Source organism: Canis aureus, chromosome 21 (assembly GCF_053574225.1).
Source record: "Canis aureus isolate CA01 chromosome 21, VMU_Caureus_v.1.0, whole genome shotgun sequence".
NCBI classification, from domain to species: Eukaryota; Metazoa; Chordata; class Mammalia; order Carnivora; family Canidae; genus Canis; species Canis aureus.
The window spans coordinates 254,834-271,883 of NC_135631.1; the positions used below are offsets into that span (position 1 = coordinate 254,834).

At 37.4% G+C, this 17,050-nt stretch overlaps 1 protein-coding gene across 6 annotated transcripts in view; it reads left to right on the forward strand.

Annotated features, from left to right (window-relative positions):
- The window catches only part of LOC144292093 (membrane-spanning 4-domains subfamily A member 12-like), a 29,002-nt gene extending 14,107 nt beyond the window's left edge, over positions 1-14,895 (forward strand). For 3 of the 6 annotated variants that reach the window (XM_077861802.1, XM_077861806.1, XM_077861807.1), the window contains 3 exons: positions 6,787-6,906; positions 12,088-12,208; positions 14,703-14,895. In XM_077861802.1, the coding sequence (XP_077717928.1) occupies positions 6,787-6,906; positions 12,088-12,207 (240 nt within the window). In that variant the 3' untranslated portion in view covers position 12,208; positions 14,703-14,895. The other 3 variants (XM_077861805.1, XM_077861803.1, XM_077861804.1) reach the window with 3 other exon arrangements.
- The last annotated feature ends 2,155 nt before the right edge of the window (positions 14,896-17,050 follow it).

The following is a 17,050-nucleotide window of genomic DNA, read 5'->3' on the forward strand; positions in this document are numbered from 1 at the left end:
GCCTGATGTGAGACTCAATCCCAGGACCCCAGGATCATGACCTGAGCCGAAGGCAAATTGCTCAACCACTGAGCCAGCCAGGTGCCACAGATTAAATTTATTCCTAAGTATCTTATTTGGTGCAATTATAAATGGGATCAGTTTCTTGATTTCTCTTACTTCTATTTCATTGTTAGTGCATTGATAGAAATGCAACTCATTTCTGTGCATTGATTTTATATCCTGTGACTTTGCTGAATTCCTGTATCAGTTCTAGCAATTTTTTGGTAGACTCTTTTGGGTTTTCTACATAGTGTATCATGTCATCTTTGAAGAGTGAGTTTGACTTCTTTGCTGATTTGGATGTCTTTTATTTCTTTTTGTTGTCTGATTGCTGAGGCTAGGATTTCTAGTACTATGTTGAATAACAGTGGTGAGAGTGGACATCCCTCTCATGTTCCTGACCTTGGGGGAAAAGCTCTCAGTTTTTCCTCATTGAGGAGTATATTCACTGTGGGTCTCTCGTATATCATTTTTATGATATTGAGGTAGGTTCCCTCTATCCCTATACAGTGGAGAGTTTTTATCAGGAAAAGATACTGTATTTTGTCAAATGCTTTTTCTGCATCTATTGAGAGGATCATATGGTTCTTGTCCTTTCTTTTATTAATGTGGTGTATTATGTTGATTGATTTGCAGATGTTGAAGTCCTGCAGCCCAGGACTATATCCCATTTGGTCATGGTAAATAATTCTCTTAATGTACTATTAGATACTATTAGATAATATCTTGGTGAGAATTTTTGCATCCATGTTTGTCAGGGATATTGATCTATAATTCTCTTTTTTAGTTGGGCCTTTTTCTGGTTTTAGAAGCAAGGTAATGCTGGCTTCATAGAATGAGTTTGGAAGTTTTCCTTCCATTTCAATTTTTTGGAACAGTTTCAGAAGAATAGGTGTTAGTTCTTCTTTAAAAGTTTGGTAAAATTCCCCTGGGAAGCCACTTGGCCCTGGACTCTTGCTTATTGGGAGATTTTTTATTATCAATTTAATTTCTTTGTTGGGTATGGGTCCATTCAGTTTTTATACTTCTTCCTGTGTCAGGTTTGGTAGTTTATGGGTTTCTAGGAATTTATCCATTTCTTCCAAATTACCTACTTTGCTGTTATATAATTGCTCACAATATTCTCTTATAATTGCTTGTATTTCTTCAGTGTTGGTTGTGATCTCTCCTCTTCCATTCATAATTTTATTTATGTGGGTCATTCCTCTTTTCTTTTTGGTAATTCTGGTTAGGAGTTTATCAATCATTAATTTTTTCAAAGAACTGACTCCTAGTTTCATTGATCTGTTCTACTATTTTGTATTTATCTACTATTTTGTATTATCATTGATTTCTGCTCTAACCTTTTCATTTACTTCCATGTACTTTCTTAATTTTGCTTTAATTTCCTGGTTGACACATTCATTCTTTAGTAGGATGTTCCTTAACTTCCACGTATTTGTAGTACTTCCAATTTTTTCTTGTGGTTGACTTCAAGTTTCAAAGTATTGTGGTCTGAAACTATGCATTGTATGATATCAATCTTTTTGTCCCAGTTGAGACCTGGTTTTTGGCCCAGTATGTGACCTATTCTGGAGAATATTCCATGTGCACTTGAGAAGAATATGTATTTTGCTGTTTTAGGATGAAATGTTTTGAATATATCTGTTAAGTCCAGCTGGTCCAGTGTGTCATTCAAAGTCCTTATTTCCCTGTGGATCTTTTGCTAAGATGATCTGTCCACTGCTATGAGTGGGGTGTTAAAGTCCTCTGCTATTATTGTATTATTATCAATGAGTTCCTGATTTGTTATTAATTGGTTTATATATTTGGCTGCTCCCAAGTTAGGAGCATAAATATTTACAATTATTAGATCTTCTCGTTGGGTAGACCCTTTTATTATGATATGGTGTCCTTCTTCATCTCTTATTACAGTCTTTGGTTTAAAATCTAATTAGTCTGATATAAGAATGTCTTCTCCAGCTTTGTTGTGGTGTCCATTAGCATGATAAATGATTCTCCACACCTTTAATTTCAAGCTGGAGGTTTCTTTGGGTCTAAAATGAGTCTCTTGTAAGCAACATATCGAAGGGTCTTGGTTTGTTTTAGGGTTTTTTGTATTTTTTTTATTAAAGTTTGATTTGCCAACATATAGTATAATACCCAGTGCTCATCCCATCGGTCTTGTTTTTTTATCCATTCTTATACCCTATGTCTTTTGATGGGAGCATTTAGTCCATTTGCATTCAGAGTAATTATTGAAGTCTGTATGAATTTAGTAGCATTGTTATTACCTGTAAAGTCGCTGTTCCTGTAGATTGTCTCTGAAAGAACTAGATTTATTTATTTTTATTTTTTAAAAAGATTTTATTTATTTATTCATGAGAGACACAGAGAAAGAGGCAATGGAAGAAGCAGGCTTCATGCAGGGAGCCCAATGCGAGACTCAATCCTGGGACTGCAGGATCATGCCCTGAGCCAAAGGCAGGCGCCCAACCACTGAGCCAGCCAGGTGTCCCATGAAAGAACTAGATTTAGATGTAGATTGTGAAACAGTTGAAATCTGAACCCAGACAATTTAGCTCAGAATCCAAAATTACTTAGAAGATATGACAAGAAGAACAAATGCTGAGGCCATGAAGGTTGAAGGAAGGGACAAGGGGGAATAAGAAGAGAGAAGGTTTAGGATAAGTTAATATGCAATCCTTCCATGAGCCCAGAAAACAAAGTAGAGTAACACATCCTATTTATTTAGACATATCCACTTATCTACCCATTGTTTTTTTTCATTTCTTCTTGTATTTCAGAATTTCAATTTGGAATTCCTTTCTATCTGGCTGAGAAACTCCCCTTAGTATTTTTTCTTTCAGCAGAAACATTAGTCTGAAAACAACCTTACACTGCTTTTTATGAAGTTTCTGTGAGCCTTAGCTTTGCACCTTTTGTCATGATGCATCAGTTTTTACCACAATAGTTTTACAATGTTCCCTTTACCTTCAGCTTTCAACAAATTTATTATGATGTACCTAGATGTATTTTGTTTTGTATTCATCTTATCTGGGATTAGCCAAATGTATGTACCTATAAAGGGTTGAATCTGAATTGATACTTTCATCAACTTTGGAAAATTGTTGGCCTTTTTCTCTTCAAATATTGCTTTTGCCAGATTGCCTTCCCCTGCTCTACTTTTGGGACTCCAGCTAGATGTAGGTTAAATATTTTCACTATGCCCACATGTTTTTCACATTTTTCCCTTTTTCTTTTATTATTTTTTCTCAATCTACCTTTATTTCATCATTTTCTATTGCCCTTCCCTCCAAATAATTGATGCTGTTTGTTGTTGTGTCTAATAGGCAGTTATGAAGTTCTCTCTTTTAGTTATTATATTCCTCAAATCTAGAGCTTCCATTCAATTCTGTTTTTAGAGTCTAATCCTCCCATTAAATTCTCTATCTGTTCATCTGTCCGCTCCATTCATCCCTATTTTCTTGAACATATTAATAATAGCTATTTAAAAACTTGTATCAATAATTCCAATAACTGGATCACTTATGAGACTATTTGTATTGGCTTTTCTAGCCTTTTAAAAAATATGATTCTTTTAATTTGCTTAGTAATTTTTTATTGAGTGCCAGAAATTGTGTATAGAAAAGTACAGCAATGTCAATGTCCAGTAGTTTCAGAAAGGGTTTGCCTGTTCCTCCCTTCAGCTGATAAACCAGATCTGAGTTTGAATAGCAGTATGGATAAGAATCCATGTACCTCTTATTCATCTTCCACTTGTGGCATAGAACCCTCTAGGCCTTGCAATTGAGAACCTGATGTTTACAAGAAACCACCCCATAGCAGTCCTGATCCATGTTTCCTCAGCACAATTACTTGGCAAAAAAAAAACCCTGCCCTGCTTTTCAGAGCTTTCTTCTTATTTAACCTACTGACCAGCAAAACTTCAAAATCTGACTAGCATCTTAAAAAAATAATTAGTCATATAGCTGGCTCATTTCTTTGGTTCTCCCTTTTCCACAGAAGCTTGTCTCCTCTGCTTTACAATTATATCTTTCCAGCTCTCCAAGAACACCAAAAGTTATGATGATTCCTCCCTCCCATAGCAATAACCTTCTGCTCAGACAAAATCTGAAATCTCAACCTCTTGTCCAGACAAATGCTCCCAAGGAAAAATTATCTGTAGAACATCTGTGTATCTCTCTGTGGTCTTCTTTTTCAGGATTCTTGGCCCCTGTTTATTGATCAGTGATTTAGCACTGATGCTTTTCTCATGCTTTTATGTAGATTAAATACTTGTGGTATTGTATCCTGTTTTTCTAGCTGTTGTCTGAAGGAACATTAGCCTGCCATAGCTTTTTCATCATACCAAAAGTATAAATCTTCTTAGTGTTTTGAGGTCCATAGTATCTTATTTTTTTATATTTCTGATATTATTTTGTTTTCTCTTTTTCTTAGTCAATCACACTGTGATTACATTAAGTTTATTATCTTAAAGAACCACATTTCGGGTTTTTAATCCTCTCTCATATGTTTGTTTTCTATGGCATTACTTTCTACTTTGTCTTTATATTTCCTTCCCTATTTTCTCTGGATTTTATTTGCTATTTTTATAGCTTCATCAGATGGATACTTCATCAGATCTGTTGCATCTCTCAAAATTTAATATGTGGTAATTTCAGCATTATTCAATTAAAATATTTTATCATTTCCAATGTAATTTTTCCCAAAAGTATTACTTTTTTGTTTGACTAACAAGTGTTTTCTGAAACTCAGTAATTTTTGTTTTCAAGCTGTTAAATTGAAATTTAGCACAAATACAGAAAACATACAAAACATAAATATCCATATCAAAGAATTATCAGAGTGAATGCCCAAGGAACTCCCTTTTGAATCAAACATATCAGAAACCCCCTTCATCCTCCTCTTTTAGAAACTTTACCTTCTCTTCTTTCTAAAGGTAAATATTATATGACTTACTAAATTGTGGTATATAAATACAACACTGCTGTATTGCAACATAAAGGAATAAACAATAGTGACCACACTACAATAAGAATGAATCTGACAGTGTTGAATGAATGAAACCAAAAAGAAAATAATTAATACACATTGTATTTATATATGTATAATTAATTGTAATTATATTTAAAAACTTAGTACTCACAGTATAATTCTTTTTATTTTATTGTATTTTATTTATTTTTATAAATTTATTTTTATTGGTGTTCAATTTGCCATCATATAGAATAACACCCAGTGCTCAGCGAGTCAAGTGCCCACCTCAGTGCCCGTCGCCCAGTCACCCCCACCCCCCTCCCACTTCCCCTTCCACCACCCCTAGTTCATTTCCCAGAGTTAGCAGTCTTTCATGTTCTGTATCCCTTTCTGATACTTCCCACTCATTTTTTCTCCTTTCCCCTTTATTCCCTTTCACTATTTTTTATATTCCCCAAATGAATGAGACCATATAATGTTTGTCCTTCTCCAATTGACATAATACCCTCCAGTTCCATCCACGTCGAAGCAAATGGTGGGTATTTGTCATTTCTAATGGCTGAGTAATATTCCATTGTATACATAAACCACATCTTCTTTATCCATTCATCTTTCGATGGACACCGAGGCTCCTTCCACAGATTGGCTATTGTCACAGTATAATTCTTAAAGTCCAAATTTACCTCATTGTGAAAAATGGAAAACTTTACATGATTTTTAAAATTTCATTTGCGGCACCTGGGTATCTCAGTCACTTAAACAGCTGAGTCTTGATTTCAGCTCAGGTCTTGATATCAATGTCATAAGTTCAATCCTTGCATTGGTATTCACATTGGGTATGGACCTACTTTCTAAAAAAATGTCATTTTACATGTATGGGTTTAAATAATTTATTTATTTTGTTTTTCCTATAATGAAGTCATATTGTTTTTTGTTTATTTCACATTTTTATTTAAATTCCAGTTAGCTAACATTTGGTTCAATATTCATTTTAGGAGTAGAATTTAGTTATTCATCACCTACATACAACACCCAGTGCTCATCACAAGTGCTCAGGTTTAATTTATTTAGAATGTTATGTCATTGATGATGTCATATATGAAGGTATACATAAATATATGTCATGATGATGTCATAATGTCATATATGAAGGTATACATAAATGAATATAAATTCCAAATATACAAAGAAATTGAAAAACACACAAATAATGTATAGGCTGAAATAGAGGTAGAGGGAAGTAGTCTAGGGTCTTTGCATTGTCTAGACAAATATTTAAGTACCAAGCACTATTATGCTTTAGCTTTTAAGAATTTTGTATTGATGGGGAATCCCTGGGTGGCTCAGCAGTTTAGCACTTGCCTTTGGCTGAGGGCGTGATCCTGGAGTCCCGGGATCAGGTCCCACATCGGGCTCCCTGCATGGGGCCTGCTTCTCCCTCTGCCTGTGTCTCTACCTCTGTGTGTGTGTGTGTGTGTGTGTGTGTGTGTGTGTCTCATAAATAAATAAAATCCTTTAAAAAAAAGAATTTTGTATTGAAGGAGTGAATGAAATGAATGCATGCAAAATTTAAAAAATATTCAGTCCTATTTAGATCCTGGTAAATTTGGAGATTAGGGAACCCATAGAGTAACCTGATATTCTGGAAAAGTCAGAAATTATAATAAATCATCCACTTTGACACACTTGCCAGTACTGCAAACTAACTTCATTCCAACTTATTTGTACCACATATGACTGGTTGACATTTTGTGTCTTTTCCAGCTGAAGTACACAATAAGGGTAAACACCCACAGTTCTGTCCTTGCAATAATTGGCCTGTTTCTAATTGGACTTGAAATTATATTATTTTTAATGAAACAAGTAAAAATTGTATGGATACAGGTAAGTACAAGATTTTCTAATTTTTTTCACAGAGACACTTTAAGTTTGTAAATGAGCTGAGAATATTTTGGTGTCAGACAAATGTAGAGGTGATAGAAATTATTAATTCACATTTGGCATGATCACAAATATGGATTCAAACCACTAAATAGATTTCTAAACCTATTACCACCAAAAATTCAAGAAATCAAATAAAGGACATTACATAAAGTAAAATAATTAATGTCTATATCAATAAGATTCAGATGAAGGGTACTGAAGACAGAAAGACCTTAAATAAATGGATATCTTAGAAGGATGGATGAGAGATTGACAGGTTCATTGACTCAATGTCCTAGATATCTATTCTCCCTAGTACCTGTTACAATGGCTGGAAATTAATAGATGTCTAATAAATGTTAATTAGAAGAATGGATGTTCTTTATTAAACATTCCTCTGATAGTATTCCCAGATTAGCATATAAAACATTCCTGAGAACTGATAATTAGAAGTTCTCTGGACACAATAAGTCAATAAATCCCAAGTCCCCTGATATGCCAAAAATTCACCTTTTCTTGACACAGCACTAACATTCTAAACTAAATATACAAGATGCATAAGTTGAAATGGAAGAAAGGCCAACAGATTGATCATTGGTTCAATTTGCATGGGATTCCAAGTTTCCTAAAGTTATGGAAGTATTTGTATTAGTATGCTAGCACTTGAGAATTTCAAAGATCTGGTGAAATTAGACAAAAAAGGGAAGTCTGATTCTTTTTCAGCAAATTTTCAAGATGACAAGATAGTCAAGCCAAATAGTCACAGTCCAGGATTTTTACTATCATAAATATTGTTAGCCTTTTTGTCATCTTAGGGCTTGATTTACATTTTATGACACCATGTATATCACATGCTTTAAGGAGTAGGAATAAGTCCCTAAGAATTCTACCTGGGCCTATCAAGTGTTTATAATTCTTTTTCAGTGTCCTGCTAACATATGTGTCAGTTCAGTACCTACACAGAGGTTCTGTTTTTACAGGTAATAGGAATAAATAAGAACATTTTTTAAAATACATGACTGACCACCTGGCCAATAAGTATCAGAGGGTATGACTTGTGTGGGCACAAACACAAAAGTATGGAGCAGAGATATAGAGCATGGTGCACTCAGAGGTCAGCCTGCCACACCCTTTGTAAGTTCATTTTGTTAGCCATTGTGCCTGAACCCTACCAAGAAAATTACAAGCAGGAATGTTTTGAGGTCTGGTGGCTTTTTGTGCCTAAAACTATTATAGAGGTATTGTAAGAACTGAAACCCTGTAGGAGAAGAGAGAGCATAGGAAAACCTGTAGTATGAGTTGTCAGATTTTTACCCCTTAGAGCCTTCTTTCACAACTGATAATGGAGCATGCCATACCAGAAGTCATAATGTGTGTTCTCAGTTGCTAGCATCACCATTTGTGCATCATAGATTCATTCCCAAGTGTCAGAAGTCTAAGACTTAAGTAAATATATTGTTCAGGGCTGGTGTGTCAGACTAGCAAGTTCTTAGGCTACAACAACCACAGTCTTTTCCTTATGGCAGACCAATTCAGAAACTACGGGGTCTCCCTTCCTTTTCTCCCACAAGGCTTCCCTATGAAAATTTGCCCACATTATCCCCAGCAACCAGCTCTCTTTACTAAAAGCTACCAAAACAAGCAACTTTTGTTGAGCACTCTGAACTTATTCTCCTACAGAAGCCATTTAAGTGTTCAAAAAAGAATTAAAAAAAAAAAAAAGAATCAGAGGGCTGCCTGGGTGGCTCAGCAGTTAAGCGTCTGCCTCTGGCTCAGGGAGTGATCCCCAGGTCCCAAGATCAAGTCTGCATCAGGCTTCCTGCATGGAGCCTGCCTCTTCCTCTGCCTATGTCTCTGCCTCACTCTCTCTGTCTCTCATGGATAAACTTTAGTTTATCTAAGGATGGCTACCCCTGCTTTCTTTTGAGGACCATTTGATGGTACATGGTTCTCCAACCTTTTATTTTCAGGCTGTAGGTGTCCTTCTGTCTAAAATGAGTCTCTTGTAGACAGCAAATAGATGGGTCCTGCTTTTTTATCCAGTCTGAAACCCTGAGCCTTTTGATGGGGTCGTTAAGCCCATTCACGTTCAGAGTTACTATTGACAGATATGAGTTTAGTATCATCATGATGCCTATTCAGTCCCTGTGGATTGTTCCATTGCACTTCCTCTTAGGAATTTTAAGAGTCTCCCTTAAAATTTCTTGCAGAGCTGGTTTGGTGGTCACATATTCTTTCAGCTCCTGCCTATCTTGGAAGCTCTTTATCTCTCCTTCTCTTCTGAATGAGAGCCTTGCCGGATAAAGTATTCTTGGCTGCATGTTCTTCTCTTTTAGGACCCTGAATATATCCTGCCAGCCCTTTCTGGCCTGCCAGGTCTCTGTGGAGAAGTCTGCTGTTAATCTAATATTTCTCCCCATAAAAGTCAGAGATTTCTTGTCTCTTGCTGCTTTAAGGATCTTCTTTATCTTTGGAATTTGCAAGCTTCACTATTAAATGTCTAGGTGTTGAATGGTTTTTATTGATTTTAGGGGGGGATCTCTCTATTTCCTGGATCTGAATGCCTGTTTCCCTTCCCAGATTAGAAAAGTTTTCAGCTATGATTTGTTCAAATACATATTCTGGACCTCTCCCTTTTGGCGCCCTCAGGAACTCCAATTAAATGTAAATTTTCTTTCTGAAGCTGTCATTTAATTCCCTTAATCTATCCTCATGATCTTTTAATTGTTTGTCTCTTTTTTCCTCAGTTTCCCTCTTTGCCATCAACTTGTCTTCTACGTCACTCACTCGTTCTTCTACCTCATTAACCCTCCTTGTTAGGACCTCTAGTTTGGATTGCATCTCATTTAATTGATTTTTAATTTCTGCCTGATTAGATCTAAATTATGCAGTCATGAAGTCTCTTGAGTCCTTTATGCTTTTTTTCTAGAGCCACCAGTAGCTTTATAATAGTGCTTCTGAATTGGTTTTCTGACATTGAATTGTAATCCAGATTTTGTAACTCTGTGGGAGAGAAGACTATTTCTGATTCTTTCTTTTGAGGTGAGTTTTTCCTTCTAGTCATTTTTCTCAGTGCAGAGTGGCCACAAACAAGTTGTATGGAAAAGGAGAAAAAGAAAGAAGAGAAAAAAGAAAAGAGGAAAAAAAGGGGGGGGGGGGAAGGAAGGAAAAAAAAGAACAACAACAGTGGCGGCAGCAAGCTCTCCAGCCCTGGAGTCAGCTCCTGCAGTAACGACCAGAGCTCTCAGTCTGCAGGGGCCTGGAGGCTCCGGGGCGGGGCCACTGATCTGCTCAGCTCGGGGCAGGAGCGTCCTTGCTGTCCTGGGCCCTCCCGGCCTCTGCCTGTCCCGGGGGGAGGCCGGATCCTGGGCTGTGTCCCGGTGTCCTGTGCTCTGGGGCCTGCACTGTTGGAATCGCTCCTGGCCCCGCATCCCGCTCCGGGCAGAGCCGCCACCCGAGCCCCTCCGAGCTGCTCCCGGGTCCAGCCATGCGCTCGCTGCAGCCCTTAGGGAGCTCAGCCACGGGGTGTGGCGCACTCTCCCCAGGGCGCAGGTGTCTGTTACTGCCCCCTGGGAACCTGAGGGCATCCCCGGCCCTCCTGGGATCCTGCTCCAACTCCCTGTGAGCCCCTTTCCGCCCGGGAAGGTTGGTGCAGCTCCTGCTTCTCCCGGTCGGGGCTCTCCTGTCCTGGGGACACTCGCCCCAGCCGTAGCCCGGCTCCTCACGGGGCCTCTCCCCCTTGGATGCTTTTTGTTTCTTTATTTCTTTCTTCCTCGTCTTCCTACCTTGATAGAAGCGTGAACTCTTCTCACTGTAGCATTCCAGCTGTTCTCTCTTTAAATATATATTTTTTAATTTTTATTTATTTATGATAGTCACAGAGAGAGAGAGAGAGGCAGAGACACAGGCAGAGGGAGAAGCAGGCTCCATGCACCGGGAGCCCGATGTGGGATTCGATCCCGGGTCTCCAGGATCGCGCCCTGGGCCAAAGGCAGGCGCCAAACCGCTGCGCCACCCAGGGATCCCCAGCGAGGTTTTTAAAAATCCATTTTGATCATCTGAAGTATGGAAAGAGTTATATTAGCCAAAAATATGTGGCAAACTTAAGTAAATTATAGTTCCATTTAAATGTTATGTAGACATTGAGGGACGCCTGCGTAGCTCAGCGGTTAAGGGCCTGCCTTTGATCAGGGTGTGATCCTGGAGTCCCAAGATCAAATCCCGCATCAGGCTCCCTACATGGAGCCTGCTTCTTCCTCTGCCCATGTCTCTGCCTCTCTCTCTCTCTCTCTCTCTCTCTCTGTGTCTCTCATGAATGAATAAATAAAATTTAAAAAATAATAAATGTTATGTAGACATTGAGCATTATAATTATAAAGATTATATATAAGTGCAAAATAACACTTGATTTTAAATGAAGCAAACAGAATACACCTTTTACAAGTATAACAGTATTATAGAAACATACATAGGAGAAAACTGAGATCATGAAGCTGGGAGTCTGTCAGAACTCAAATGGAAGACACCCAAGAGTCCAAGAGCAAGAGTGGGTTAAGAGAAGAAGGGATACCTGGAAGCAAGTTCTGAGCAACTCTAAAATTCAGTAACACTAGCTTTGCTATTTTTACCATCCCAAGTACATTTTCCTCTAAGATAAGAATAACGCCACAAAATATTGTTGAATGGACTCAATAAGATAATGTATATAAAACATTTAGCAAAATGCCTAGCCATATAGTAATTGCTCACTAAATGTCTGTTGTTACAATTATTATCATGTAAACAAGTAAAAATCATGACAATTGTATTAAGATAGTAGGATATTATAGATAAAGTTTTCCTTTCTATTTGCTAAACATTTTGCAATTTTATTTTTTTTTATTTTTTTTAAATTTATTTGTTTATGATAGTCACAGAGAGAGAGAGAGAAAGAGGCAGAGACACAGGCAGAGGGAGAAGCAGGCTCCATGCACCGGGAGCCCGATGTGGGATTCGATTCCGGGTCTCCAGGATCGTGCCCTGGGCCAAAGGCAGGCGCCAAACCGCTGCGCCACCCAGGGATCCCGCAATTTTATATTATATCCAAATATTTTTGAAAATATAAAGATCTGTGAGGAATGTAGATTTTCTTTTTGTATTTAGCGAAGTGGAATGATGCTTTCTGTGTATTTATGGCTATTCTCCATATTGGAGTTGTTCCTGGCAATTACGGTGATCAGATTGGGGAACCAAGCATTTTATCATACCAGTAATCTCATATAATGTGAGTATTAAAATATTTCTCTGGTGAATTAGGAAGTACTATATTGGTTTCTGTTTTGAACCCATGCTAAAGAGATAAAAGTTTCAGTAGTAGTTGTTTGTTTTCAGTGTTGTCCCTACACACTGGATATGAGCTCAAATAGTCTAGACAGCCTATATCTATGTGTAAATGAAGATAATTCTTTCAAGATAAAATTTTAGGATTAAAAGGATATATGTCCATATTCTCATGAGGAAATACAGTGGGAGATTTATCACTTTCTGGCTCAGATCTATGTCATTTGAAGGTTAATCCTATGGAGAGCAATCCACTAGGTCTCTGGCCTCTAGTTATCAAGTAAAGTTTAGATCCCTGGGAGCGGGGAGTCTTGGAATAGTAGGAAAATCAAGCATGTTGGGAGGAAGGAGAAATGAGCCATGACAGATCTCATTATCAAACACTGCTGGTCCTGGAAGAAACCAGTAATACCCAAATAATTTTCCCAGCATGTCCTGGGAAATAGGTCAACAGCAGCCTTGTCATGAAAACTTATTCACAACTGACCGAACGTGGGTCAACCTTTAATCTGATAGGAGGGAAGAAATGTAAATAAAGAGCTGAAGTTGGGTAAGGAAATTAGAGAAGTGCAGGGAGCCTCAGGGCGAGGTATGCATGGGCAGCTGGAATAGAAGGAGTAAACCCTGGGTTCTCAGCATTTACCAAACGCCATTCAAGACCTCTGGAGTTTGAGCGATGCATATTAAAATAACCCTATAGAAAGGAAAACTTCTCAAAGGGACACTTGTATATGACTGGAAAAGTTATTGACAATGAGGATAAAGGTTTAGGTAACTTCATTTAAGAGCCATTGGTGAGCAAGATATCTGGGATCTCAAAACTCCATGTTTTCTGGAATGAAATTCAATCTACACATTCTGAGAAGAGAAAATATTTTTCGCTGTGTAAGTGAAGCTGTAGCTTCGCAACATCAAGAAAAAAGGAGAAATAGCTGAAACAAATGTTAACATCTGCTCATTTTATTTCCCTACCTACATTTACCAAATAGATCAGATTAATTCAAAATGGAAATGATTTAATAAGGAAAGGAAAATCTAAACAGGGTAAGGAACCTGATGAGGCTGAATCCCAGTGTTTAAAGGGAATGAGTGAAAGGAAATTAGTCTGAATAGCCACATGCTATTGTTAGTGTACCAGGCTCTCACACTATATGTGATACCTGCCTCAACTAGATTGAGGGGAATGGAATGGAGAAAAGGAAAACAAAATTGAAAAAATGTTTAGGAATTTGTATCAAAGGGATTCTCTGGTCATTTAAATTTGAAAGTAGCTTTCAACTCCTGGCCAGAGAAATCAAGTGATAGGTGATGGTGCTCTTTTTTTTTTTTAATTGAAATATATTTGACATAAAACATTTTGTAAATTTAAGTGTACAACATGTTGATTTAATACATTTATATATTGTAATATGATTGCCATTGGAGTAAAAGTTAGCACCTCTATCATAGCAGATAATTATCATTTCTTTTTTGTGGCTGGAATAATTAAGATGTAGCCTCCATAATCATCACTCAAACAATCAGAGACAAAAACCATGCTCTTGCCATATACACAGCAACACAAATGCCCAAGTCTGCCAGCTAATTTCAATCTGTGTCATGACAGACTTCCTAAGTCTTGACCCTCTGCTGAAAGGTTGCCCTTCTGGAAGGAGGGTACCTATAGAGAATGGAATATAGGAAAGAAGGGAGAAGAGAGGCATCAAGAAAACTTTGAATGTGAAACTGTGTTTTGTGTATCACTTAAAGTTACACCATAGAAAATACAATTTTATGTTAACTATAATGAAGTAATAAACTACTTACATGTATTCTAAATTATTTTATCACATATAAACATTAAACATAAATTCATACATTTACATTTTATTAGTTTCATTAGAAAACTAAACATTCATGTATGTTTAGTCTAGGTGTTTAGTGTTTATGAAGCATGGTCATTAGTTTCTAATCTAAAAAAAAGAAAATAAAACACCAAAAGCTAATGTGTTGTTGATTCCTAGGGCAGGGTGTAGCAAGAGGAGGGCCCTGAATGATGAGAATGTTCCTGTTAACATCCCTTCTGAAATCTCTACTCAAAATGCTGTGGTCTGAGATAGACAGTCCTCTTTGATCAATTTTTCGGATATGAATTATCTGCCCAGAGAAGAGATGATTCAAAAGAGGTGTGGTGTCTCTCAGAGTCCAAGAATTAATGTTTTTATTCAAGAATAACCTGAGAGAAGAGTAGAGAGGAAAATATGCCAAAATAAATAATGTTTATTTCAACCCCTGAGTCCTGCATGCTGCATCTGAGTCAACCTACCAAGTCAGAATAGGTCTTTAATTGAGAAGAATTTGGAAAGTCACTTAGTAGAACAATTCAATGACATAGATATAATAAGACCACTTTTTAAAATGCATTAATGATCAACTCACTAACACTCCATTTATCTTAGGTTCATGATAGAAGAGAATCATTTTATTACATATTAAAGAACAGAACCATCATGGTCTCAGCCCAGAATGAAAAATTTTAATGATGAATGAAGGAAGAGCATCATCATTTTATTCAAGCAACTTTCTAGAAACACATTTTAGTAAAGTTGTTCCAATGTTTCTTTTTCTCAGTTATGTAAATAAAAATTAAAATGAATTACTCTGGTTACATTTCCTGTATGCAACCAGTGAAGATTTCTGTGGTCCTTGTGGCTGGTGGTGACATCAAAGCTTTCCCATTTTCAAGTTTAGGTTTAATGGATCAAAATACAGATTAAAAAACTCAAGAGAAACTAGGGGTGGTGGAAGGGGAGGTGGGCAGGGGGTGGGGGTGACTGGATGACGGGCACTGAGGGGGGCACTTGATGGGATGAGCACTGGGTGTTATTCTATATGTTGGCAAATTGAACACCAATAAAAAATAAATTTATAAAAAAATAAAAAAATAGTGATCCCTGGGTGGCGCAGCGGTTTGGCGCCTGCCTTTGGCCCAGGGTGCGATCCTGGAGACCCGGGATCGAATCCCACATCGGGCTCCCGGTGCATGGAGCCTGCTTCTCCCTCTGCCTGTGTCTCTGCCTCTCTCTCTCTCTGTGTGTGTGTGTGTGTGACTATCATAAATAAATAAAAATTAAAAAATAAAATAAAATAAAATAAAATAAAATAAAATAAAATAAAATAAAAAAATAAAACATGGAGTAAGGGTATCACTAGATAATTCCTATCCTATTTTTATTAAATATTTTTCTTTCATCTCTACACTCTATTCTCTGTTATCTCCCCTCATGAGGAACCATTGCCTTCTGTTTAATGTATAAGCTTTTTGTTTGTAAGCATTTTTAAAATTTACAGTGTTCTTGTGTGTACATATATTTAAATGATGTCAGTAGTATAGTGTGTGTGCACGCACAGGCGTGTTGTGCACAAATATGTGATCTTCTCTTAGTTACTCAGCACGGTATTTTTAAAATCCATCCATGTTGCCAATAGTACTCCATAAAATCACCTTTAAATATTCACTTTCTCAGTGATGAACACCCAGGTAGACTCCAATGACCTTCCCCTAGAACAACCCTACACTGTGTATTCATACATACTTCTCTTATGGAAAATTCTCTGTAAGCGAAAGGGTAGATTCGATAGTTTACATATGTTTAGTTAAGTACTGCAACAGGGTTCTTCCAGAAAAGCTGATACAGTAGATACTGCCACCAAGCTGAGCATGAGCAATACCAAACTCCACATCCTCTTTAACACAACCATCCATCTTTATAATTTTGGGCAGTCTAATAGGTCTAAAGTATTGTGTCTCATTACTTTTCAATTTGACTTTCTCTGATTATCAAGAATTTTGACCATTTGTTTATCTTGGGCCTTTAGATCTCTTATCTAAAATCCATGTGATGATAGGTAGTGATCTAGTTTTATTTATCTTTGTTTAACAAGATGATTTTCCCAACAATATCTACTAAACAAGTCAATCCCGTTGATTTTTGTCATTATCTTTATTATATGTTAAGCTCTCACATATATATCTTAATACAACAAGCCCACCCTTTCTTCTTTTCATTTTTTAACTAAGTTTTTTATTTTAATTTCAGTAAAGTTAACGTACACTGTCATATCTTATACTTTCCTGGATACAATATAGTGATTCAACAATTCCATACATTAGTGTTCATCATGATTAGTATACTCTTAATCTCTTCCACCTATTTCATCCACCCTCCACCCACCTTCCCTCTGGTAAACCATCTGTTCTCTATGATTAAGAATCTATTTCTTGGGGCACCTGGGTGTCTCAGTCAGTTAAGTGTCTGATTTCAGCTCAGGTCATGATCCCAGGGTCCTGAGATGGAGCCCATGTTGGGTTCCCTGCTCAGCGGGGAGTCTGCTTCTCCCTTGCCCTCTGCCTGCTGCTCCCCCTACTTTTTCTCTGTGTCAAATAAAATTGTGAAGGAGGAGGAGGAGGAGGAAGAAGAGGAGGAGGAGGAAGAGGAGGAGGAAGAGGAGGAGGAGGAGGAGGAGGAGGAGGTTTCCTCTAGCTGCAAAGACATGTTTTGGCAAGGGTCTAGAAAACATTCCAAAAATAAAGGAATTTATTAGGTCAAATTCATTGGCAATGAGTGCACTTATCCCTGAGTTAAAATAATGTGTTAGCTCAAGCACCTGGAAATGACTGTCATTTACTAACTGGAGCCTGGCTTGCAAGTTAATGGCATCTGACATATTAGAACTCCCTTTGCATATGTTAGAAGGAGTCCGAAGAGTCCGGGAAAGGGAGACCTGCTAGGAAACTATTACATAC